Below are 17,617 nucleotides of genomic sequence, written 5' to 3'. Positions count from 1 at the left end.
CTTGTGGTCAGCCCTGAAGTGGTCAGGCAGTTGGACTAGATGATCGTTGTAGGTCCCTTCCAAATGAAATAGCCTGTTCTATTCTATTCTATTCTATTCTGTTCTGTTCTGTTCATCCAATGTTATCCTGCAAGCTCAGGATTTGAGCTGCCATTTGAACCCATAACATTTCAATTCACGCTACCTCCATCTTCCTTCTGACACTGGCTGTTGTGTGACACGACTGTCCTGGTGCTCCAGGCAGGATGGGCAAATGTTTGATGCCTGAACTGGAACTTCTGCCCTTGCTGGAGAGATTTGGGCTGCAGAGTTTTGAGGTAGTCTTTTCAAGGTCTGAGCAGGCTGAGCTCTGGAGCCAAGGCAAAATGCACAAGTTCTCAAGGATGTTTTGCAATTAGTGGTACTATCACTAGTACCAGTAACAGGACAGTGCTGTAAGGGAACTCTTTCTTCTTCTTGATGTCCATCAAGACTACAGCTCTTTAATTTCCTTCTCAACCGCCATTCTGTATTGAGGAAATTGCTCTAAGTTCTCAGTAGCTAGCCTCTGGCATGAAGTTCTTAGAACAGTGTTTTACCTCTCCCTGCTACCTCCTTCTTATCATTTAAAGCTTACACCTCTGAGACAGATTGGCCCCTAAATCATGCCTGCTCCATCTCTTTTCTCCCTCTTTTCATCAGGAGGAGGAGGTGGAGTAGGGGAGTTGTTTCATTGTTAGCCAAAGAAGGCCAAGGCACAGATCCCAGGTTAGGGCAAAGGAACGAAGAAAGGCAAAACGTTCATGTGGTATACAGATACACCAGCATTACCTGCATTTCCAGGCTCTGAAGTCCTAACTCTGCAGCAGGGAGCCTGGAAGGTCTCAGCTCCCTTCATCTGCCCTGCATTTCCGCATGTAAAATGAAACTGACCTAGTCAAAAAGTTGGTTTTGATTCTCTTCACAAACGAAAACTTCGCGTATGTCAGGAGTTGGCCCATACACCTAAAGAAGAATCACACTTGGCTGGACAAAAAGCTGAGGTGTTGCCAGGAATCTCGGGAGGCATGGCATAGTGATTCCTGGGTTCATGGAGCTGGTCAAAGGCCTCATCTTTGTTTCTGCAATGATGGCTTCAATGCCCGGCTCATTTGTAGACTCTGTACATGGATGCTGACATTTACTGAGCAACCTGCTCTGAAAGGATGCACAGGGGAGGCTGTTATTTTTGGAGGGTAGAAGGACAGTAAAAGAGAAGAACCTGGCTTTGGGCAAATGAAAAGGGAAGCAAAGGATGTGGTGAGGGCTGTTTGGGGGCAGCTGTGAAGCAGCCCTGTGCCTGCTGTGAATTCCTTCTGGGGTGAGGGAGAACCTGAGAGCTTTCCCTCATTTGAAAACATGAAGGGGAAGGAAAGAGAGCATCATTCAGGCTGGAAGGGAGCTCGGGAGGTGTCTCGACCAACCTCCTGCTCAAAGCAGGGTCAGACCAGATTACTCAGGGCTTCATGCAAACACCTCTGGACCACATTCCAGGATAGACACAGGGCACACTCCCTGGGAAAAAGCTTCCAGTGCTTGACTAGCCTCATGCTAGAAAAGTTTCTCCCTATATCTAGCCTTAGCGTCTCTTGTTTCAGCCCATTGCCTCTTGTCCTTGTGTCACGGACATGAGCCTGACGCCATCTGCCTGGGAGCTGTGCAATGCTGCTGCATGTTCCCCTCAAGATCTTCTCTTCTCCAGGCTGAGCAAGACCAGCTCTCTAAGCCTCTTCTCACAGAACCTAAGTTCTCCCACCCTGATGGCCTCAGTGGCGCTACATTGAACAGGTTCCAGTTTATCAAGGTCCCTCTGGCATGGTGGGGTGTCAAAACCTAGGGAATGATTTTGGATACCATGCAAAAAGTGCTGAGCAGACCGGCTGTGCTCCTGCCCGCATAGCCCAAGATGCTGTTGGCCTTCTTTGCTGATGGCTCAGGTTTTACCTAAGGAAACGCAAGGACCACAAGAGCCTTTCCCACAGAGCTGCTACCGACCTGGGCTCTGTCATTGCAGGGTCTTAGTCCACCTCAAGGTCAGGATTTCTTGGCTATCATGAGGTTCCTCTTGGCTCCTCCCTCCAGTCGGTCATATCCTTTGGGATGGCAACCCTGCCCTCCAGTGCAGTTTCTGCTCTCCTCAATGTGATGGCTTCTACAAATGTCATGAAAACTCAACCTTTCCTCTCCTCTGGGTCATTCAAAACATGTGAACCAGGGCAGGCTGCAGGACAGACCCTTGCAGTTCCCTACTAGGTACAGGTCTCCAGGCAGAGTACCACGCTTTGACCACGTCCCCCTCTGCCCCACCATCCAGCTGGGTTTTTTACCCATCTCCTTATCCACCCATGCAGACCATAAGATCCTATCCTGGACACAAGCTGTGGGGGATGATGTTGAAAGCCTTGCTGATTTCCAGCTGAAAGACAATCACTGCTCCCCCACATCCCCACCAGAAAGCAAAGAGGCTGGCCAGGCACAATCTCCCCTGGGTCAATCCAGTCACCTTCTCCTTCCGACACCCACAAATGCCATCCAAGTGGACACGCTCTGGAGCACAGCCTTTCATTCCCTGCTCATCCATTGGGCACTTTTGAAAGGTGCAGGCAATGTTTGGGTGTTGCCAGTCATCAGGGAGTCCCCCCCAGTCTCCATGACCTTTCATTGACGGAGAGTGGCCTCCCTGTGGCATCAGCCTGCTCTCTCGGCTTCCTTGGATGCTGCCCTCCTCTCCCATACACCGGTAAGGATTGCCTTTGCTCTAGGGACACCTAACTTGATCCCCAGCCACTGCCGGCTGTTCTCCTCCAGAGTCCTGCCTCGAGGCACAAAGGCCTGCGAGACCTTGCTGGTGACGACTGAGGCAATGAGGACATGGAGTAGCGCAGATCTCTCTGCACCTGCTCTTTCTAAATTCAGCAGTGGCCACGCAGTATCTTGGTTTCTCTTTGAACCGTTGCTGAAGTAGCAAACACTCATTATGGTGCCCTTGAATTGCCTCACAGGTTTTACAGACTGCTTTTTTCTTTGGACTCTCGCTGTGCTTGGCGGATGCTGTCCTTGAAGACCAGCTGTACTAACCTCTGCCTCCACACCTTGGCAATGGATTCCATCAGGGTCACAGCTCTGTCTCTGACAGTAACGGCTCCAGCTCATCCTGTGTGTGCCCCTGGCTGAGGGCATTGCTGCACATCTGGCCTGAAGCAGCCCAGCTGTGGCACCAGGCAAGCTCTGACTTGCCAGAAGGAAAGCTGGCACCAAGTGTCCAAGAGCCCATGCGGGCAAAGGCTTTGCTTCAGAGCAGAGACACGGCATGGACAAAAGAGAGCTGAATGTCTTTCGAGCCCTCGCACTACAAACCCACAATGATAGGCCTACATTCACTCCGCTGAAGACATCTCCTCCAGCTTGCAATAATAGATCCTACCCTGTCACCTTCCTGATGTCCTGCCTAAATATGGGACCAAACAAGTGATTCTCCTGCCCAGCTCCTTTTCTGATAGGAGTAATGGCACTGCTGGAAAGAAGTGTCTCTCCCCAGCTGAGGGAGGGAACATCAGGCATTCTTTCAGCCTGTTTCACAGCAGGTTCCCCCTGAGCCCCAGGGACACCTGGAGGGAGCCCCGAGGGGGCAGAGGAAGTGGAGGAATGGAGGTTTCCAGAGGGCAACATTGACGCCTCCTGCAGATGCGCACACCCTGGTAGAGCAATTCCCGCTGCAGGAGTCAGTCTGTCCAGGGTGTAGAGAGGGACAGTCAGTGATTCCTTCGGTCTGCCTGAAGTTCTGTTCCCCAGGAGAGACCCTGCTGCCTTTCAGGAGCTGTCAGCCCTGGGGGCCCAGGGACACCTCGAGGGAGCCCCAAGGGGGCAGAGAAAGTGCTGCCTTGGGCTGGTCCTGTGCTGCTGAGCTGGGCTGGGCTCCTGGGTGGAGGGAGCTCATGGCAAGCGGGCAGCGCTGCCGAGAGACAGCTCTGCCCAGGAGCAGCTCCTCTGCAAAGCGCAGCAGGGCTGAGGGCACTGCCTGCAGGCACCGAGGGGAGAGCAGTGAGGCAGAGAGAGGTTAAAGGCAGTGTGGGATGGGAGGATGCTGAGAGTTAAAGGGGGAAGAAATCTTCACAGCCCTTGACACAGGAAGTGACTGGGTGCAGGGCAATGCAGCTGCAGTTCGTGGAGGGATCTCCTAAAGCTGGCATAGCCCACAGCCTATGGAATCTTTCAGGAAGGCTCTCACAGCTTCTCTGGTGTGGAGGAGGAGGACATGCTCCAAAGCAGGGCTTCTCTGCCGCACCGTAAGAGGGAGAGGGCATGATGGCTGCATTCTCCCAGGGATGGCCGAAGGGGTGTGAAGGTGGATGTGCAGCCAGGGGTGCCCAGGGCTGTCCTTCTGAGCAGGGTCCCTGCACCCCAGGGGGCTGTGTGCTGGGGCAGGCACTCTGCCGCCTGCCAGGGTCAGCACTCAGCCTGCCCGGGGAGCTCCCCATGGCACTGTGGGGAGAAGCTGTGGGTGGAAGGAGCTACCCCTGGCAGGGCAGGGTCCTTCTGCTGTTGAGAGGGTGCTGCATGGGTCAGGACTGCTCACAGCTCCAGCTTACCCCCGCGCATTTCCAAGGGAACTTTCCAAGATGGAGTTCCCTGAAAGGGAAGGTGTCTCTCTTTTGAGGTTTCTCATCTTGGTTGGCTGGGTTGGCAGTGGGACATTTCCAAGGGAACTTTTCAACTGGAAGGTAAAAAGGAGGGATTACTGTATGGCTAAGGAGCTTTGCTGAGGCTGTGTTTTCAGTTTCCAGCTCTGGGGGCTCCAGACAGCACCAGCATCACCTCTCCACTCTCAGCAGGGTGTCTGTGACCTGCTTTGTAGCCGCTGCACACACGGAGAGGCTGCAGGGCAGAGCTGGGCACACAGGGGCTGAGATGGGGTCTCTGAGCACTGGCAGCGAAGAGATGTGGGGCCAGAGAAAGAGCTCCTGGCAGGCACAGCTCCAGGCAGCAGAGATGGGCAGGAAAGGAAGGAACTGCTAATGGAAACCCTGTTGCAGGGGAGACAGGGGCACCTCCCGGCCACCCCTGCACTGCAGATGCCTTCACTGAGATGCCTCCTTCACCTCTCCTCTCCCACCCAGCACAACCCTCAGCCCTCACGGCCATGGGGTCGAGGGTGGGAGTCCCCTCTCTGTCCAGCAGAGCAGCAGCAGAGGCAAAGGGCATCCCTCCTGCCGCGTGCCCGTTTCCCGCTGAGCAGCAGTCGGGCTGAGGGCAACTGCCCTGCATTACTGCTGTCTGGGAGGTGGCGTGCACAGCTGGGTCAGGGGAAGGCTTTCCCGAGTGCCCGGCTGCCTCTCCCCTTGCCTCTCTCAGCCAGACCCTCACTGTATTTTGCCTTCTTGCTCCACTTGCCTGCTCTAAAGTTCTCTTTTTAGTGCTGTCAGAGTCCCTGGGGATGGGAGTTTCAGCTGCCGAGTCACACACTGCTCTTGTTTATCCATTCATGCAGGTGTGTCCATGGGAACAAGTGTCCCAGCTTTCCTCCAACCTGTGAGCTGTGGGCAATGCAGTGTGTGGGGCTGGGGAATGAGTCCGTTTTCTCTTCCTGAGATGCTGACATTAGGACAATTGGCTCCCTCCTTGGGGTGTCCTTCCAAGCTGTGAGCTGCCCTCCAGGATGCAAACCTCTTCCACAGCCCCTTTGTGTTATCTGAAAGCCCCACGGAGAAATGCAGACGTACTCTGCCTGAGGGAATGCTGTTGGGCTGGTGAAATGAGGCATGTGTGTCCTTGGCTAGAAGGGGGTGCTGAGACCTTGAGAAAGGGTGAGACATTTCATGGTGTGTAGTGGATCCCTCTGCTGTCAGCAGTGCCTGGTGACTTTTCAGGGTAATAGAAGAGTTTGATCGCCCTCCACCTCGTGAAGGTGCGAGTCCAGGGCAGTGAGGAAGAAGACAGAGAGACAGACCAGCTCCCCTCACTCTGCACTAAGCCCCAGGCAATCCTCTTGCCTCGCAGCTCTCCTTCTGTTCTCCCTGGGGGCAGCAGAAATGTGGAGGGTTTCTGAGATCAAAGAACACTGCCCAGGTGAGATGGGGGCAGCTTTAAAAGACCCCAAACCTCTCCAGCTGTCTTCTGCCATCCTGGTTCCTTAGCAGTGGGAGTGCAGGTGCTGACAAGCTCTTCTGCGTTGGGAGTGGTTTCATCTGACACAGTTGAGCACCAGGCCTGGCCCCTGCCCCCACCATTCCCATGAACCCACTGCTGCAGAGCAGGGCTGACTCCTCGGCAGCCTGCGGGAAGAGGCCCTTCTTATGGGAAGAGGCCTTGAAGGAAGGTCTGCTGGAAAAGGCAAAGTGGGTGTGCGTAGCAGGGGGAGGGTGTAGGAGAAATGGTTGTGATTTTACTCAGAGAAGTCTCCCTTAATTTGTCATTGACCCTTCCTTGAAGGACAGGAACCCATGCACAGAGGCACCAAATGTTGAACGGCAGCTCCACAACTGAATTCCTCCTCCTGGCATTCGCGGACACACGGGAGCTGCAGCTCTTGCACTTCTGGCTCTTGCTGGGCATCTACCTGGCTGCCCTCCTGGGCAACAGCCTCATCATCACCGCCGTGGCCTGCGACCACCACCTCCACACCCCCATGTACTTCTTCCTCCTCAACCTCTCCCTCCTCGACCTGGGCTCCATCTCCACCACTCTCCCCAAAGCCATGGCCAATTCCCTGTGGGACACCAGGGCCATCTCCTATGCAGGATGTGCTGCCCAGGTCTTTTTCTTTCTCTTCTTGATTGTAGGGGAGTATTTTCTTCTTACTGTCATGGCCTATGACCGCTACATTGCCATCTGCAAACCCCTGCACTACGGGACCCTCCTGGGCAGCAGAGCTTGTGTCCACATGGCAGCAGCTGCCTGGGGCAGTGGCTTTCTCTATGCTGTGCTGCACACTGCCAATACATTTTCAGTACCACTCTGCCATGGCAATGTCCTGCACCATTTCTTCTGTGAAATCCCCCACATCCTCAAGCTCGCCTGCTCACAATCCTACCTCAGAGAAGCCGGGCTTCTTGTGGTTAGTGCCTGTTTATTCTGTGGGTGTTTTGTTTTCATCATGCTGTCCTATGTGCAGATCTTCAGGGTCGTGCTGAGGATCCCCTCTGAGCAGGGACGGCACAAAGCCTTTTCCACATGCCTCCCTCACCTGGCTGTGGTCTCCCTGTTTGTCAGCACTGCCATCTTTGCCTACCTGAAGCCCCCCTCCATCTCCTCCCCATGGCTGGATCTGGTGGTGACTGTTCTGTATTCGGTGGTGCCTCCAGCAGTGAACCCCCTCATCTACAGCATGAGGAACCAGGAGCTCAAGGATGCCCTCTGGAAACTGGCCGAATGGACGCTGTTTCACTGACAATAACTTGCCTCCCCTGCTCTGCGCATTTCCCTCAGGCCAAAAGCCTGCTTTTTTCCGTTGTCATAATCCTACTTATAGATAATGTTCTGGGCTTCCACTACTTGTCTTGAGGTTTGATCCAGCTGTTTCTGACCCTTGTACAACACCGGATCAGATGTGGCCTGTCCAATAGCAGCTCTGCAATAAAAGGGCATCTCCCACGTGCAGTGCCTGAAGGCTGAGCTCTTCCTCCAAAGGTGCTGCCAATAAAATGTCCACGGAACTGGTCTTTTAAAGAGTTTTGTCTCCTTGTGTTCTCCCTGTGATTGGGGTTAAGCTCACGGTACCATGGGGTTCCATTGAACTGAATGTTGTGGTTTTAAAGGTTCTCTTTGTGGTGTCCAGTGGCAGTGGAGATGGGGCATGGGCTCCCAATTCCCTCCTCAGGCTGCTTCACATATGACAGGACTGATGGCACATACAGAAATGAATGTGGAGGGATGGGGAGAGGACGGGGCCTTGCCATGTGCCTTGGGCTGGAAGGGAATAAAGCCTCAGAAGGTGAAACACCCTCCAAGGTGATGTCCCTCAAAAGTAAAGCACTGAATCGAGGTATGCCCAAAGAAGGACTCTGAAGTGGCATGGGAGTGAGTGGGGACGCAGCAGGCAGAGGGAAGGGAGAGTGGAGAGATGCAGGAGCTGCGTGAGGAGGCCCAGGGCTGTGGTGGTGCCCTGGGGAGTGGGGCTGATGGGGGCAGAGAAGAGGTGAAATGCAGCGGGGGTTGAGGCTCAGCTACAAAATGTCAGCAGGAGAGCCTGGGAGTGAGTGGCCTCTGTTTGCTTGTGTCGTTGTTGCAAGCAGCAGCCGTGGGGCTGATGGGCAGGCTGAGAGCCTTCCCTGCCCCCAGGACCTGCTGTGCCCTTCAGAGGGGCTGGGGCTGTGGGGGGAGCGCGCAGAGCTCTGCAGCACCCTGGGTGGGCAGTGTGGTGGGGCCAGGGCAGAGTGGGCTGCTGGGCTTGGCTGGGCTGGGCAGAATGCAGGGGAGGTGGGGAGAGGTGGGGAGGGGCTGGGCTGGGCAGGAAAGTGTCTGGCAGAGGAAAACACCCGTGGAGAACTCAGCTGTGTGAGCGTGCAAAGTGAGGGCAGGGTGCTCACAGTGCAGAGCCAGGCCTCATGGTGAAGGAAGCAAGGCACCAAAGGGCAGAAGAGAGGGGCCAGCCTGTGCCATGTTCCCTGGACACCCCAGGGAAGCTGTCCCAGGGCAATTTTCCTGACCACCCCACACACCGGCCATTTCCAGCTCTGGCCATACACCCCAGCCCTGAGGAGGGACCTTTGCTGCATGGACACCCCTGTTCTCCTCTGGGGCTCTCTGATACCCAGCTCCACTGCCATTGGTAATAAAAAGAAAACCACTTTCCTACTGACACTCGTTACAAACCAAGTCCCAGAGCTCTTGCCACTGCTGGTCTCTCAGCCAAGCCCGTTCTCAGACACCTCCAGCTAGATCAGGTGCTCACGGCCGTGTCGTGACATGTATCGAAAATCTCCATTCTTTGAGCTCCCACCAACTGGCCTGGGTCCTTGCTCCGGTGTTGGGCTCTGAGGGATTTCTCAAAAACTCAGCTCTCTCAGCCTCCCCTTGGCCATAATGTGCTCCAGGCCCCAACCATCCTTCTGGCCTCTGCAGGACTCGCGCCACTCTGTCGGGGCCTTCCTTGTGCTGGGGATCCCCAGATTGCATGCAGCAGGCCTGATGCGCTCCTGTGCTGGGGTAACTTTGAGCAGCAGCCACCCAGCCACCCAGCTGCTCCCTCACTCTCCCTCCTCAAAATGACAGGACAAAGGGAGGAAGAAAATAGAGAAAAGCTTATGGGTCAAGGTAAAGAAAAGGAGACCACTGAGCCCTTACTGTCATTGTCGTCACTTACCAATTACTGGGCAAAGAAGAGTTGACTTGGGGAAGATCAATTTAATTTATTGCCAATTAAAAAAAAAGCTGTAGATTGTGCGAAACTCTAACAAAAATATTACAGACCATTCCCCCATGCCACTCCTTTTTCCCAAGCTCAAATTACTCCTTCATTCCCAACACTTCTACTCACCCAACCCCAAGACAAGGAGGGGGAGGGATGGGGAATGGGGGTTACAGTCAGCACAGAACATCTCTGCTGCTCCTTCCTCACACTTTTCCCCTGCTCCAGCTTGGGCTTTCTCCACGGGATCCCACCATATTTGCGGCCAAGGCTATGTGGGGTTCATGTCTTTCTGTCTTACTTTTCTCCTTTATACTCACAGAATGATGGAACTGTTGAGATTGGAAGGGACTTCTGGAGATATCTAGTTGAAGGCCTCAGCTGAGGCAGGGTCAGCTAGAGCAGCTTGCTCAGCACCTTGCCTAGCTGGGTTTCGACTGTCTCCATGGAGGGACACTGCACAACCTCTCTGGGCAACCTGTTCCAGTGATTGACAACCCTCACAGTCAAATAGTGTTTTCTTGGGCTCAGATGGCATTTTATAGACATGACTAAGATCTCTCCAAGCCTTTTCATCTCCACACTGAACAGTGCCCCATCTCTCAGCCTTTCCTCCTAGGAAAGATGCTCCAGTCCCTTAAACCAGCTTTGGGGCCCTTTGCTGCACTTGCTTTAGGAGGTCAACAAGCTGGCTGTACTGGGCAGCCCAGCACTGGACACAGCACTCCAGATGGGGCCTCACCAGTGCCGAGCAGAGGGGAAGGGCCACCTCCCTCCATCTGCCACCAGTGCTTTTCCTAACGCAGCCCAGGAGGCCGTTGGCCTTTGCCGCAGGGCTGCATTGATGGCCCATGCTCAGCTGCTTGTCCTCGCTGCAGGAGGACCCCAAGGTCCTTCTCTGCAGAGCTGCTTCTAGCCGGTCGGCCTCCAGCATGATGGCCACAGGGTGGCTGGATCAGAGGCTGTCCTCCCGCAGGGACTTTCTCAGCAGCCCCTTGTCCTTCTTGGGCAGCAGCTTCCCCTCTGTCACAGGGCCCCACACAGCGCTGCAGAGTCACCTGGGACAGCAAAGCCCTCTCCTGCCAGGGCTGCAGAGCCCAGGCCTGTTGCTCTCGGGCCTTGGGGACTGCAGCTTTTGCTCTCCTTGTGGCAACCTCCTTCCTCATTCTCTTGCCACCTGCCTCCCCTCCAGCATGCCTCTGCTGGGAAGCAAAGCCTTGCCACCCAGGGGTCGAGTCCGTGGGTACCAGGTTTCCACGTGACAAGTCTGCCCTTGGCCCTGCTGCCCTATCTGAGGTGCTGCAGCCCAAATGTGCACCAAAGCCCACAACCGGGGGCACAGACAGCAGGAGCCTCGTGCGCCATCACAGAGCTAGGACATCAGGGGAAGGAGAGCTGAGGTGGGGAAGGACAGCTCCCATGGCTTTTGTGGTGGATGGAGATACAGCGCCTTTAGGAGAGACCGACGGGGAAGGTGAGAAGTGGGGGATGCCCTGTGTGATTTCAGGGCAGCTCAGATAAATGGAGGTTCTCTGTGGGACAGGCAACAGGTTAGGTGGGAGCTTTTGTGGGGGTCAACTTCGAAATGGGCCATCCACTCTGATGCTCACCTGGACCTGGTACTCCCAAACGAGGAAGAGCTGATCAGGGATGTGAAGACCAGTGTCAGCCTTGGTGGTAGGGACTATGAAATTGTGGTCTCCCAGATTCCCTGGGAAATGGAGAAGGAGAGTCGCGGGGCACAGACCCTGGACATGAGGGCATGAGAACTTGGCCTGTTGAGGGCACTGGCAGGTGGGATCCCATGGGGGCAGTGTCAGGGCCCTGACACCATCCATAGGCCTTCATGGCCCTGACCAGCATCACCTGCGGCCTCCACTCACCCCTCTGTCCATGGGCCCAGCAGACCATTGAAGCCAGGCCTCAGTTTCAGCCCCACCTTGGTCTCTGCTGGAGCTCTCCTGCTCTCCAGACACAGCCAGAGACACAGCCTTGCCTGCCCATGGACTTTGTGGATTCAGCCTTGCACACTCACTTCCCACCTTGGTTCTTTCTTGGGGGTCCACTGCAATGACACTGTGGCCCTGCCAAGTGCCAGACCCCAGCTCATTCACACAGCCCTAAGGGCCTTTCTGCTGCCTTTCCTCCTGTCCCTTGCTCAGGGTTTGGGAGGAGAGAAAGGAAGAGCAGGTGAGGTTTGTGGGTGCCAATGACTGAGCTGGGGGAGCAGAGCCATCACATCCAAAATGATCTAAAGGCTATGCTAGTTCTAAAGTGTTCTCTTCAGCTCCTTTCTTGGAGGCCTTACATCTCCCACAGGAACCTGCAAATGCTGAGATCTCTCCATCCTTCGCTCTTTCAGCAATTCAGTTGAGAGTACCCAAGGCAGAGGCTTTCTTTCAATTCTGTTTACACCCTAAAGCACCCCATGCTCTGCAGCTATGCCAGGAAACTGGCAGAAGGAAGGCACTCCTCTGGACAAGGAGGTGGATGTTCCCAGGAATCTCAGGAGGCATGGCATACTGTCAGCTGTGTTGATGGAGCTGATCAAATGCCTCATCTCCATGTCTGTAATGGTGGCCTAGGTGCCTGCTTCACGTGTAAGCTCTCTCTCTGGATGCTGGCATGTACTGAGCAACCTGGTCTGACCTCAGAGCTTGCCCTGCTTGGAGCTGGGCGTTGCACTACCAACCTCCTTAGCTGCCTTCCACCCTGAATTCTCCTATGAGCATATGATGTAGAGACCCTCACCTCCACCTTCATCTTTTCTCAGAGGGCACATGGTGAAGGCACAGGCTCTTGGAAGGGTTGGTGGGAAAGAGTCTTCTGGGGATCTCTCGTCCAGCCTCCAGGCTGGCTGTGGCTGTGGAGCTGAAACCTGGAGAGCTCCAAAGGTGGAGATCATACCAACGCTCCTCCTAGTCCATTTTCTTTTTCTTGAGGCTCAGCCTGAAGTTCCCAAGAGGCAGTTTGTGGCTGTTGCCTCTGTCATATCATTGGCCACTGCAGAAGAGAGCTTGGCTCCATCATCTCTCCACGTAGGTGTAGGCTCTTCTTATTAGGTTGCCCCGTGCCTCCACTTCAGCAGGCTAGAGAGGCCCAGTTCCCTCAGACTCCCCTCACAGCTCCTGCTTTAGGCTCCTCACTCCATCTTGGCAGGCCTCCTCCGCACCCTCTCCAGTCTCTCCATTTTCCTTTTGAAAGGCAAAGCCCACTGGCTCATATGGCAGCCATCAGGACTCACAGGCCCTTCTCCTCAGGGCACTCCTTAGCTGCTATGGTCACTGCCCGTGCTGCTGCCTGGAGTTCTTCTGCAGCTTTTCCTTCTCAGCCTTCCGGTTTCTGTTGGCCAAATCCCCAGGGGGGTCAAGGTCCCTCTGGACTGAACCTCCAGCAGGCAGGCATTCAAAGTACATGTGCTGATGTCCCTCCTGAGGCATGATGCCTCTAACAAGACCAGAACTTAAGCAGCGACAGGACACTACAGATAAGAAAAGAGTACTAGTGTCATGGAGTTGCTAATCAAGGTAGAAAGCACCGGGATAACCATCTCAGAAACAAGAAAGGAGGGTGCAAAGTGAGGAAATGCAGCGCCAGTGGGGAAATGGTGAAAAGGGGATGACTTTTTGCACGGGAGTGGATAAGGTTGGTTAAAGAGTAGGACTGGAGAGGTGGGAAAAGAGTGAAAGGGAATGAATGGGGAAGCAAAGGAAATGATCAGGGCTGTTTGGGGATACCTGTCAAGTAGCCCTGCATCTGAGCCACACAGCCTGGAGCAGCACAAGAAAGCTGCAGCTGCTCTGACTATGCTAACATCTGACTGACTTCCATGGTCACGGGAAACCTGAGAGCTTTCCTTACTGTCACCACTGCCTTACTGAGGCATGAGTTTACGTTGGTAAGTCCATGCTGCCTGCTTTTGGACACATTCTTCTCTTTTAGGTGCCCAGAAATGTCCCTCAAGAGGCCTCTCATTGATGGCCCACTCCTCACCAAATTGAGCTTGTACAGCCTGTGGTTCCCTGGGTTGCACTTTTGGCCCTTTCAAAGATGGGTGCAACATTGGCACGTCCTCACTCACAAGAGACCTCTACCAATCCAATTTCAAAAGGGATATTCCAAAGAAATATCAATCTTCCCCTGTAACTCCTTTACCACCATTTTGCCTGTTATACGGTGTATTTACTTTCTCTAATCTTTCATATACTTACACCTGTCCTGATACAATGACCATTTCTGAAGTCATCTTGTCAGATGCAGACGGCTGAGGCAAAGGCCCTTTCCATTATTCTCCACTTTTCTCCTTCCCTTACTCTTTCTTCGTTCAGATACCTCTCACCTATGCTGCTGCTTGGAGGTTCCAGGAGTAAAAGTTGGCCTCTCTTTCAGTAGTCTAATTCTCTCTGTAGCCAACTTTTTAGTTATGTTTCTATCTAGCTTTTTGTATCTACCCATCTAAAACATTTCTGACAAGATTATCCTTTGTAAAAAGGCAACCTCACTAGAGGCAGCTTGTACTGAGCCTATGGTTACAGAGTGTGTTTGATTGTTTATGAAAACTGATCATGCTTTACTTTTCTTGTCTTACAAATAGGAAAAAATCTTCTGTGCCTGTGTGCAGCCAGTTCTCTAAGGAGAGCAGGCGGGAGATGGTGCAAAGGAGCTGTAACATCCAGCTGCAGACTTCAGTGGAGAAGTCTGATGCAAGGAAGAGTGATGCAAGTCCCAGGTGGCCAATGTCAGAACTGGTGAGGCTGGGGAGTGAGGAGCAAAGTTCTCCATACAGTGTCAGACCTCAAGGGACTGCTTTTCCTACCTGTCCAGACCTCCTGAGGAGACACACTGCATCAATATTAATCAGAGAAAGCTTCTATCACCTCTTCTTTAAAATGAAAAGTAATTAAAAATATACTTTTAAAAAATCATTATAATTAGGTGCACTTTGAAATCTTCCTCCTTCTCTACAGTATGAAATGACTCCAATTAGCTGTACAAGCTTGAAGACTTGAAGAAAATTAGGAAGAGAAATAGTTCATTAGGCTTTCTGTATTTTAATGAGCCCCATGATGTATTTGGTGCTGAGTCCATGAACCTCAGACACTGGGAGGAGATTGAACAAAGTTCTCAAGAAGTCCAAGTCAGAAGCAAAACCCAAAGTACCTTGAAGCCTTGATTGGCCCCACTGAGGGCCTTTACTGACAAAGCCTCCCCAGGGACTCGTTAGAGCAGAGAATTGGAGGCTGTGATTGCAGGTAGGCAAAGGCACTGTGCAGGTGGCTGTAATGCTGAGAAAACCCTTGCTTTGCTTTATGAAGCAGAAAGACCAAGCCCTGATCTCCAGCCCATGGCAAGGGAGGTCCTGTCCCTCACGCGTGGCTCAGGGCTCTTCCTGGGACCGTGGGATGTGGGGTGTGCAAGGCCGAGCGAAGGACAACAATGGCACAACAACTTCCAGCTTCGCCATGGGCTGCGAGGAGGCATCGAGGCCCCAGTGCCATGAGGACAACATGTCTTCTCAGAGACCTCAGTGGCAGAGACAACTGCCAGAGTCATGGGGACAGAGACCCTGGTTCTGTCGGTGCCTTCCAGCCTTGCCAGCGCCTCTTGCCATCTCCACCGCAGGCTGTTCTACACTGTCCTACACCTGCCCCTCTTTCCCTGCAGGCTCTAGGCACCCATCTCGCTTCCCCGCCTTGCTCTCACCTCACCATTTCCGTACGTTCACTGGTGTATCTCCACTCTCACTGGCTGTTCCTTCAAACACAAAGCCATGGGCTGATCCACACTCCCTCTGGGTGACCTCTTGCACCACAGCAGTACCCTTCGAGTGACATTTCTTCCTCCTGATAGCCAGTCTCCACCTTCCAAGTTGCACTTTGTCATATTTTTTTCTCTCTCTTTGCTTTTTCCCGCTACCAAGGAAAGCTTGACCATCTCAGAAAGGACCCTTCAAGCAGGCAACCCAACCCGTTAGCCTTCTTGTGGCCTTTCACCTGACCAGAGAGAAGTAACCTCACCATGATCTTCTAAACCACATGACTGCTGCTGGCCTTTCAGCTTCTCATATAGACGCGACCAAGCCATGTGCCTGCAGCTGTCCCATCATGTACTCGGGTGGAATGGACATGACAACCCCTATCCAAGCCCTCTTCCTGGACAGGGCCTATGGGTACTTGGGCAGAGGTACTTTCCCAGCCATGTTCCTTCTGCTGCCTAGCACCTCCAGAGACAGAACTGACCTCACAGTCCCCTTCACAGCCATACCCTTCCTACTGGATGAGGAGTTTCTGAGACACAAGCAACCTCATAATACCATACCCATCCACCACCCTCCTTATGGCGCAGGACCTGACCGGATAAAAGTATGCTTGTTTTAGCCAGTTTGTCAAATATATTTCCTACCAAAGATTGGAGTGGAGAAACATTCTTCACAGGAACTGATGTATTTGTGTTTATACATTTTATATCTCCTCTTCTGCCTTTTTTTTTCCCCTTCTTCCTCAGCCTATTCAACTTTCAAAAACCTCTTCAAGGGAAAGATTCATTGACTCACAGGTTAAAACTCAGGTGTGAAGAGAGCCCTGAACATCATCATGTCTGACTTTCCTGCTCAAGGCAGGGTGAACTAGATGAGGTTGTTCAAGGCCTCCACCCAGCTTTGCATCATCCACAAAGGAGCTGAAAGCAGCACTCCGTCACATCATAGAGGGGATAATAAAGATGGTCAACAGTGTTGGCCCAAGTGCTGGTCACTGAGGGATGCCGCTAGTAACTGGCTGCACGGAGGACTTTGTACCACTGACAACATTTGGGCTTGATCATCCAGCCAACTTCCCACCCACCGTAACGTCCACTTCTTCAGCCCAGATAGCACCAACCTGGCTCTAAGGACACCACGGGAGACCATGTCAAAGGCCTTGAAAAATCCTGTACACAACATGCCCCTCTTTCCCCTCTCCATTTTGGTTCAGCCATCCCTTTCTTGTCCTTCAAGTGCCTGGAGGCAGCTGCAGGAGGACATGTCCCATCACCTTCCCAGGGACGGAGGTAGGATGACCAGCCTGTAATTCTCCCAATTCTCGTTCGTGTCCTTCTTGAAGATGACTTTGACGTCTGCCTTTCCATGGACCCCAGAACCTCTCTCCTTGCTCTGGCACTTTTGAGGGCACAGTCCAGAAATCACAGGCAAGGGTGACGTAGCAAACAGGAGCACCTGCAATGAGCCTGTCCAAGGCAGCTGAGCTGAATCTCACTGGGAGGGTGGGGGTTGTTCCTGGAGTCACCCACAGCAGTGTCAGGGCTCTGTCAGGTGTCCACAGCTGAGCTGGCCTCAGGCACTCCTGATGCACACAGATGTGTTCAGAGACACGAGCCCTTCCCTTGCACACGCACAGGCAGTGCATTGCAGGAGTCACCGTGTCTCTCTGGCCTCCTCTTGCCACTCCCAGAGGCTGGGAGGCACCTCAGCCCTGCCGTGTGTCGCCCTGCTCTGCACTCGTCTGAGATGCCCCAAGGCAAGAGAAATGGACACAGGACCTCCATTCAAGGAAGCACATCCCAGTGCTGCATTCAGGTGGTTTCCCATGGGATGTTATTCCCAACATGAAGTGACCTCAGATGATGCCTGTCTCTCAGGCCTTCAGGGAACCCCTAGGAATAGCTGGTGGGTTTGTGCTCACTCAGGTTCATCTCACCTCACGCGCATGATGTGCATGCTTACATCTCATCCATACAATGCCAACATGGACTTCTGAGCTACTCATTTGGTGTCCCTTCGTGGAGGTCAAAGAACCTCTGCGAACAGGGTGAGAGGCCAGTGCTGGAAATGGTGGCTGTGAGGGGCTAGTCCATGATGATTGCCCTGGGGCAGCTTCCCAGGGTGTCCAGTGAACATGGGCACTGACCAGACCCTGCTCTGCTGGTCCTTCAGGTCTCTCGCAGGAGGCCTGGCTGTGCAAGGACACTGCTGCATGCCCAACCCTGCACACTCACACTGTTTAGCTGCACACTGGTGTTTCCTCTGCGGGCCACTTTCTTGGGCATGTTCTTGAGAGCAACTTTGGAAGAAGACCTAAGCCTTCAGGCACTGCCCTCAGGAGATGCCCTTTCATGATGCAACTGCTCTTACCAAGGCCAGCTCTGTCACAGAAGTGCCCATTGCCTGTCCCTGCCTGCGGTCACAGGACTGCCACACAGCAGGACTATGACCAAGCTGCCAGAGCACTCAGGCCTTACACCAAACCCAAGGATCAG

At 53.5% G+C, this 17,617-nt stretch overlaps 1 protein-coding gene across 1 annotated transcript; it reads left to right on the top strand.

Moving 5' to 3' along the window:
- The first annotated feature begins 6,421 nt into the window (after positions 1 to 6,421).
- LOC127028320 (olfactory receptor 14I1-like) lies at positions 6,422 to 7,405 on the top strand. The gene has a single exon (XM_050914035.1). The coding sequence runs from the start codon at positions 6,476 to 6,478 to the stop codon at positions 7,403 to 7,405; it is 930 nt and encodes a 309-aa protein (XP_050769992.1). The 5' UTR covers positions 6,422 to 6,475.
- The last annotated feature ends 10,212 nt before the right edge of the window (positions 7,406 to 17,617 follow it).

Source organism: Gymnogyps californianus, unplaced genomic scaffold (assembly GCF_018139145.2).
Source record: "Gymnogyps californianus isolate 813 unplaced genomic scaffold, ASM1813914v2 HiC_scaffold_31, whole genome shotgun sequence".
NCBI classification, from domain to species: Eukaryota; Metazoa; Chordata; class Aves; order Accipitriformes; family Cathartidae; genus Gymnogyps; species Gymnogyps californianus.
This window is presented reverse-complemented; position numbering and strand designations above follow the sequence as displayed.

Bases quoted from the DNA above. Each gene is read 5' to 3' on its own strand.
- LOC127028320 (XM_050914035.1), top strand. From the start codon at position 6,476: ATGTTGAACGGCAGCTCCACAACTGAATTCCTCCTCCTGGCATTCGCG.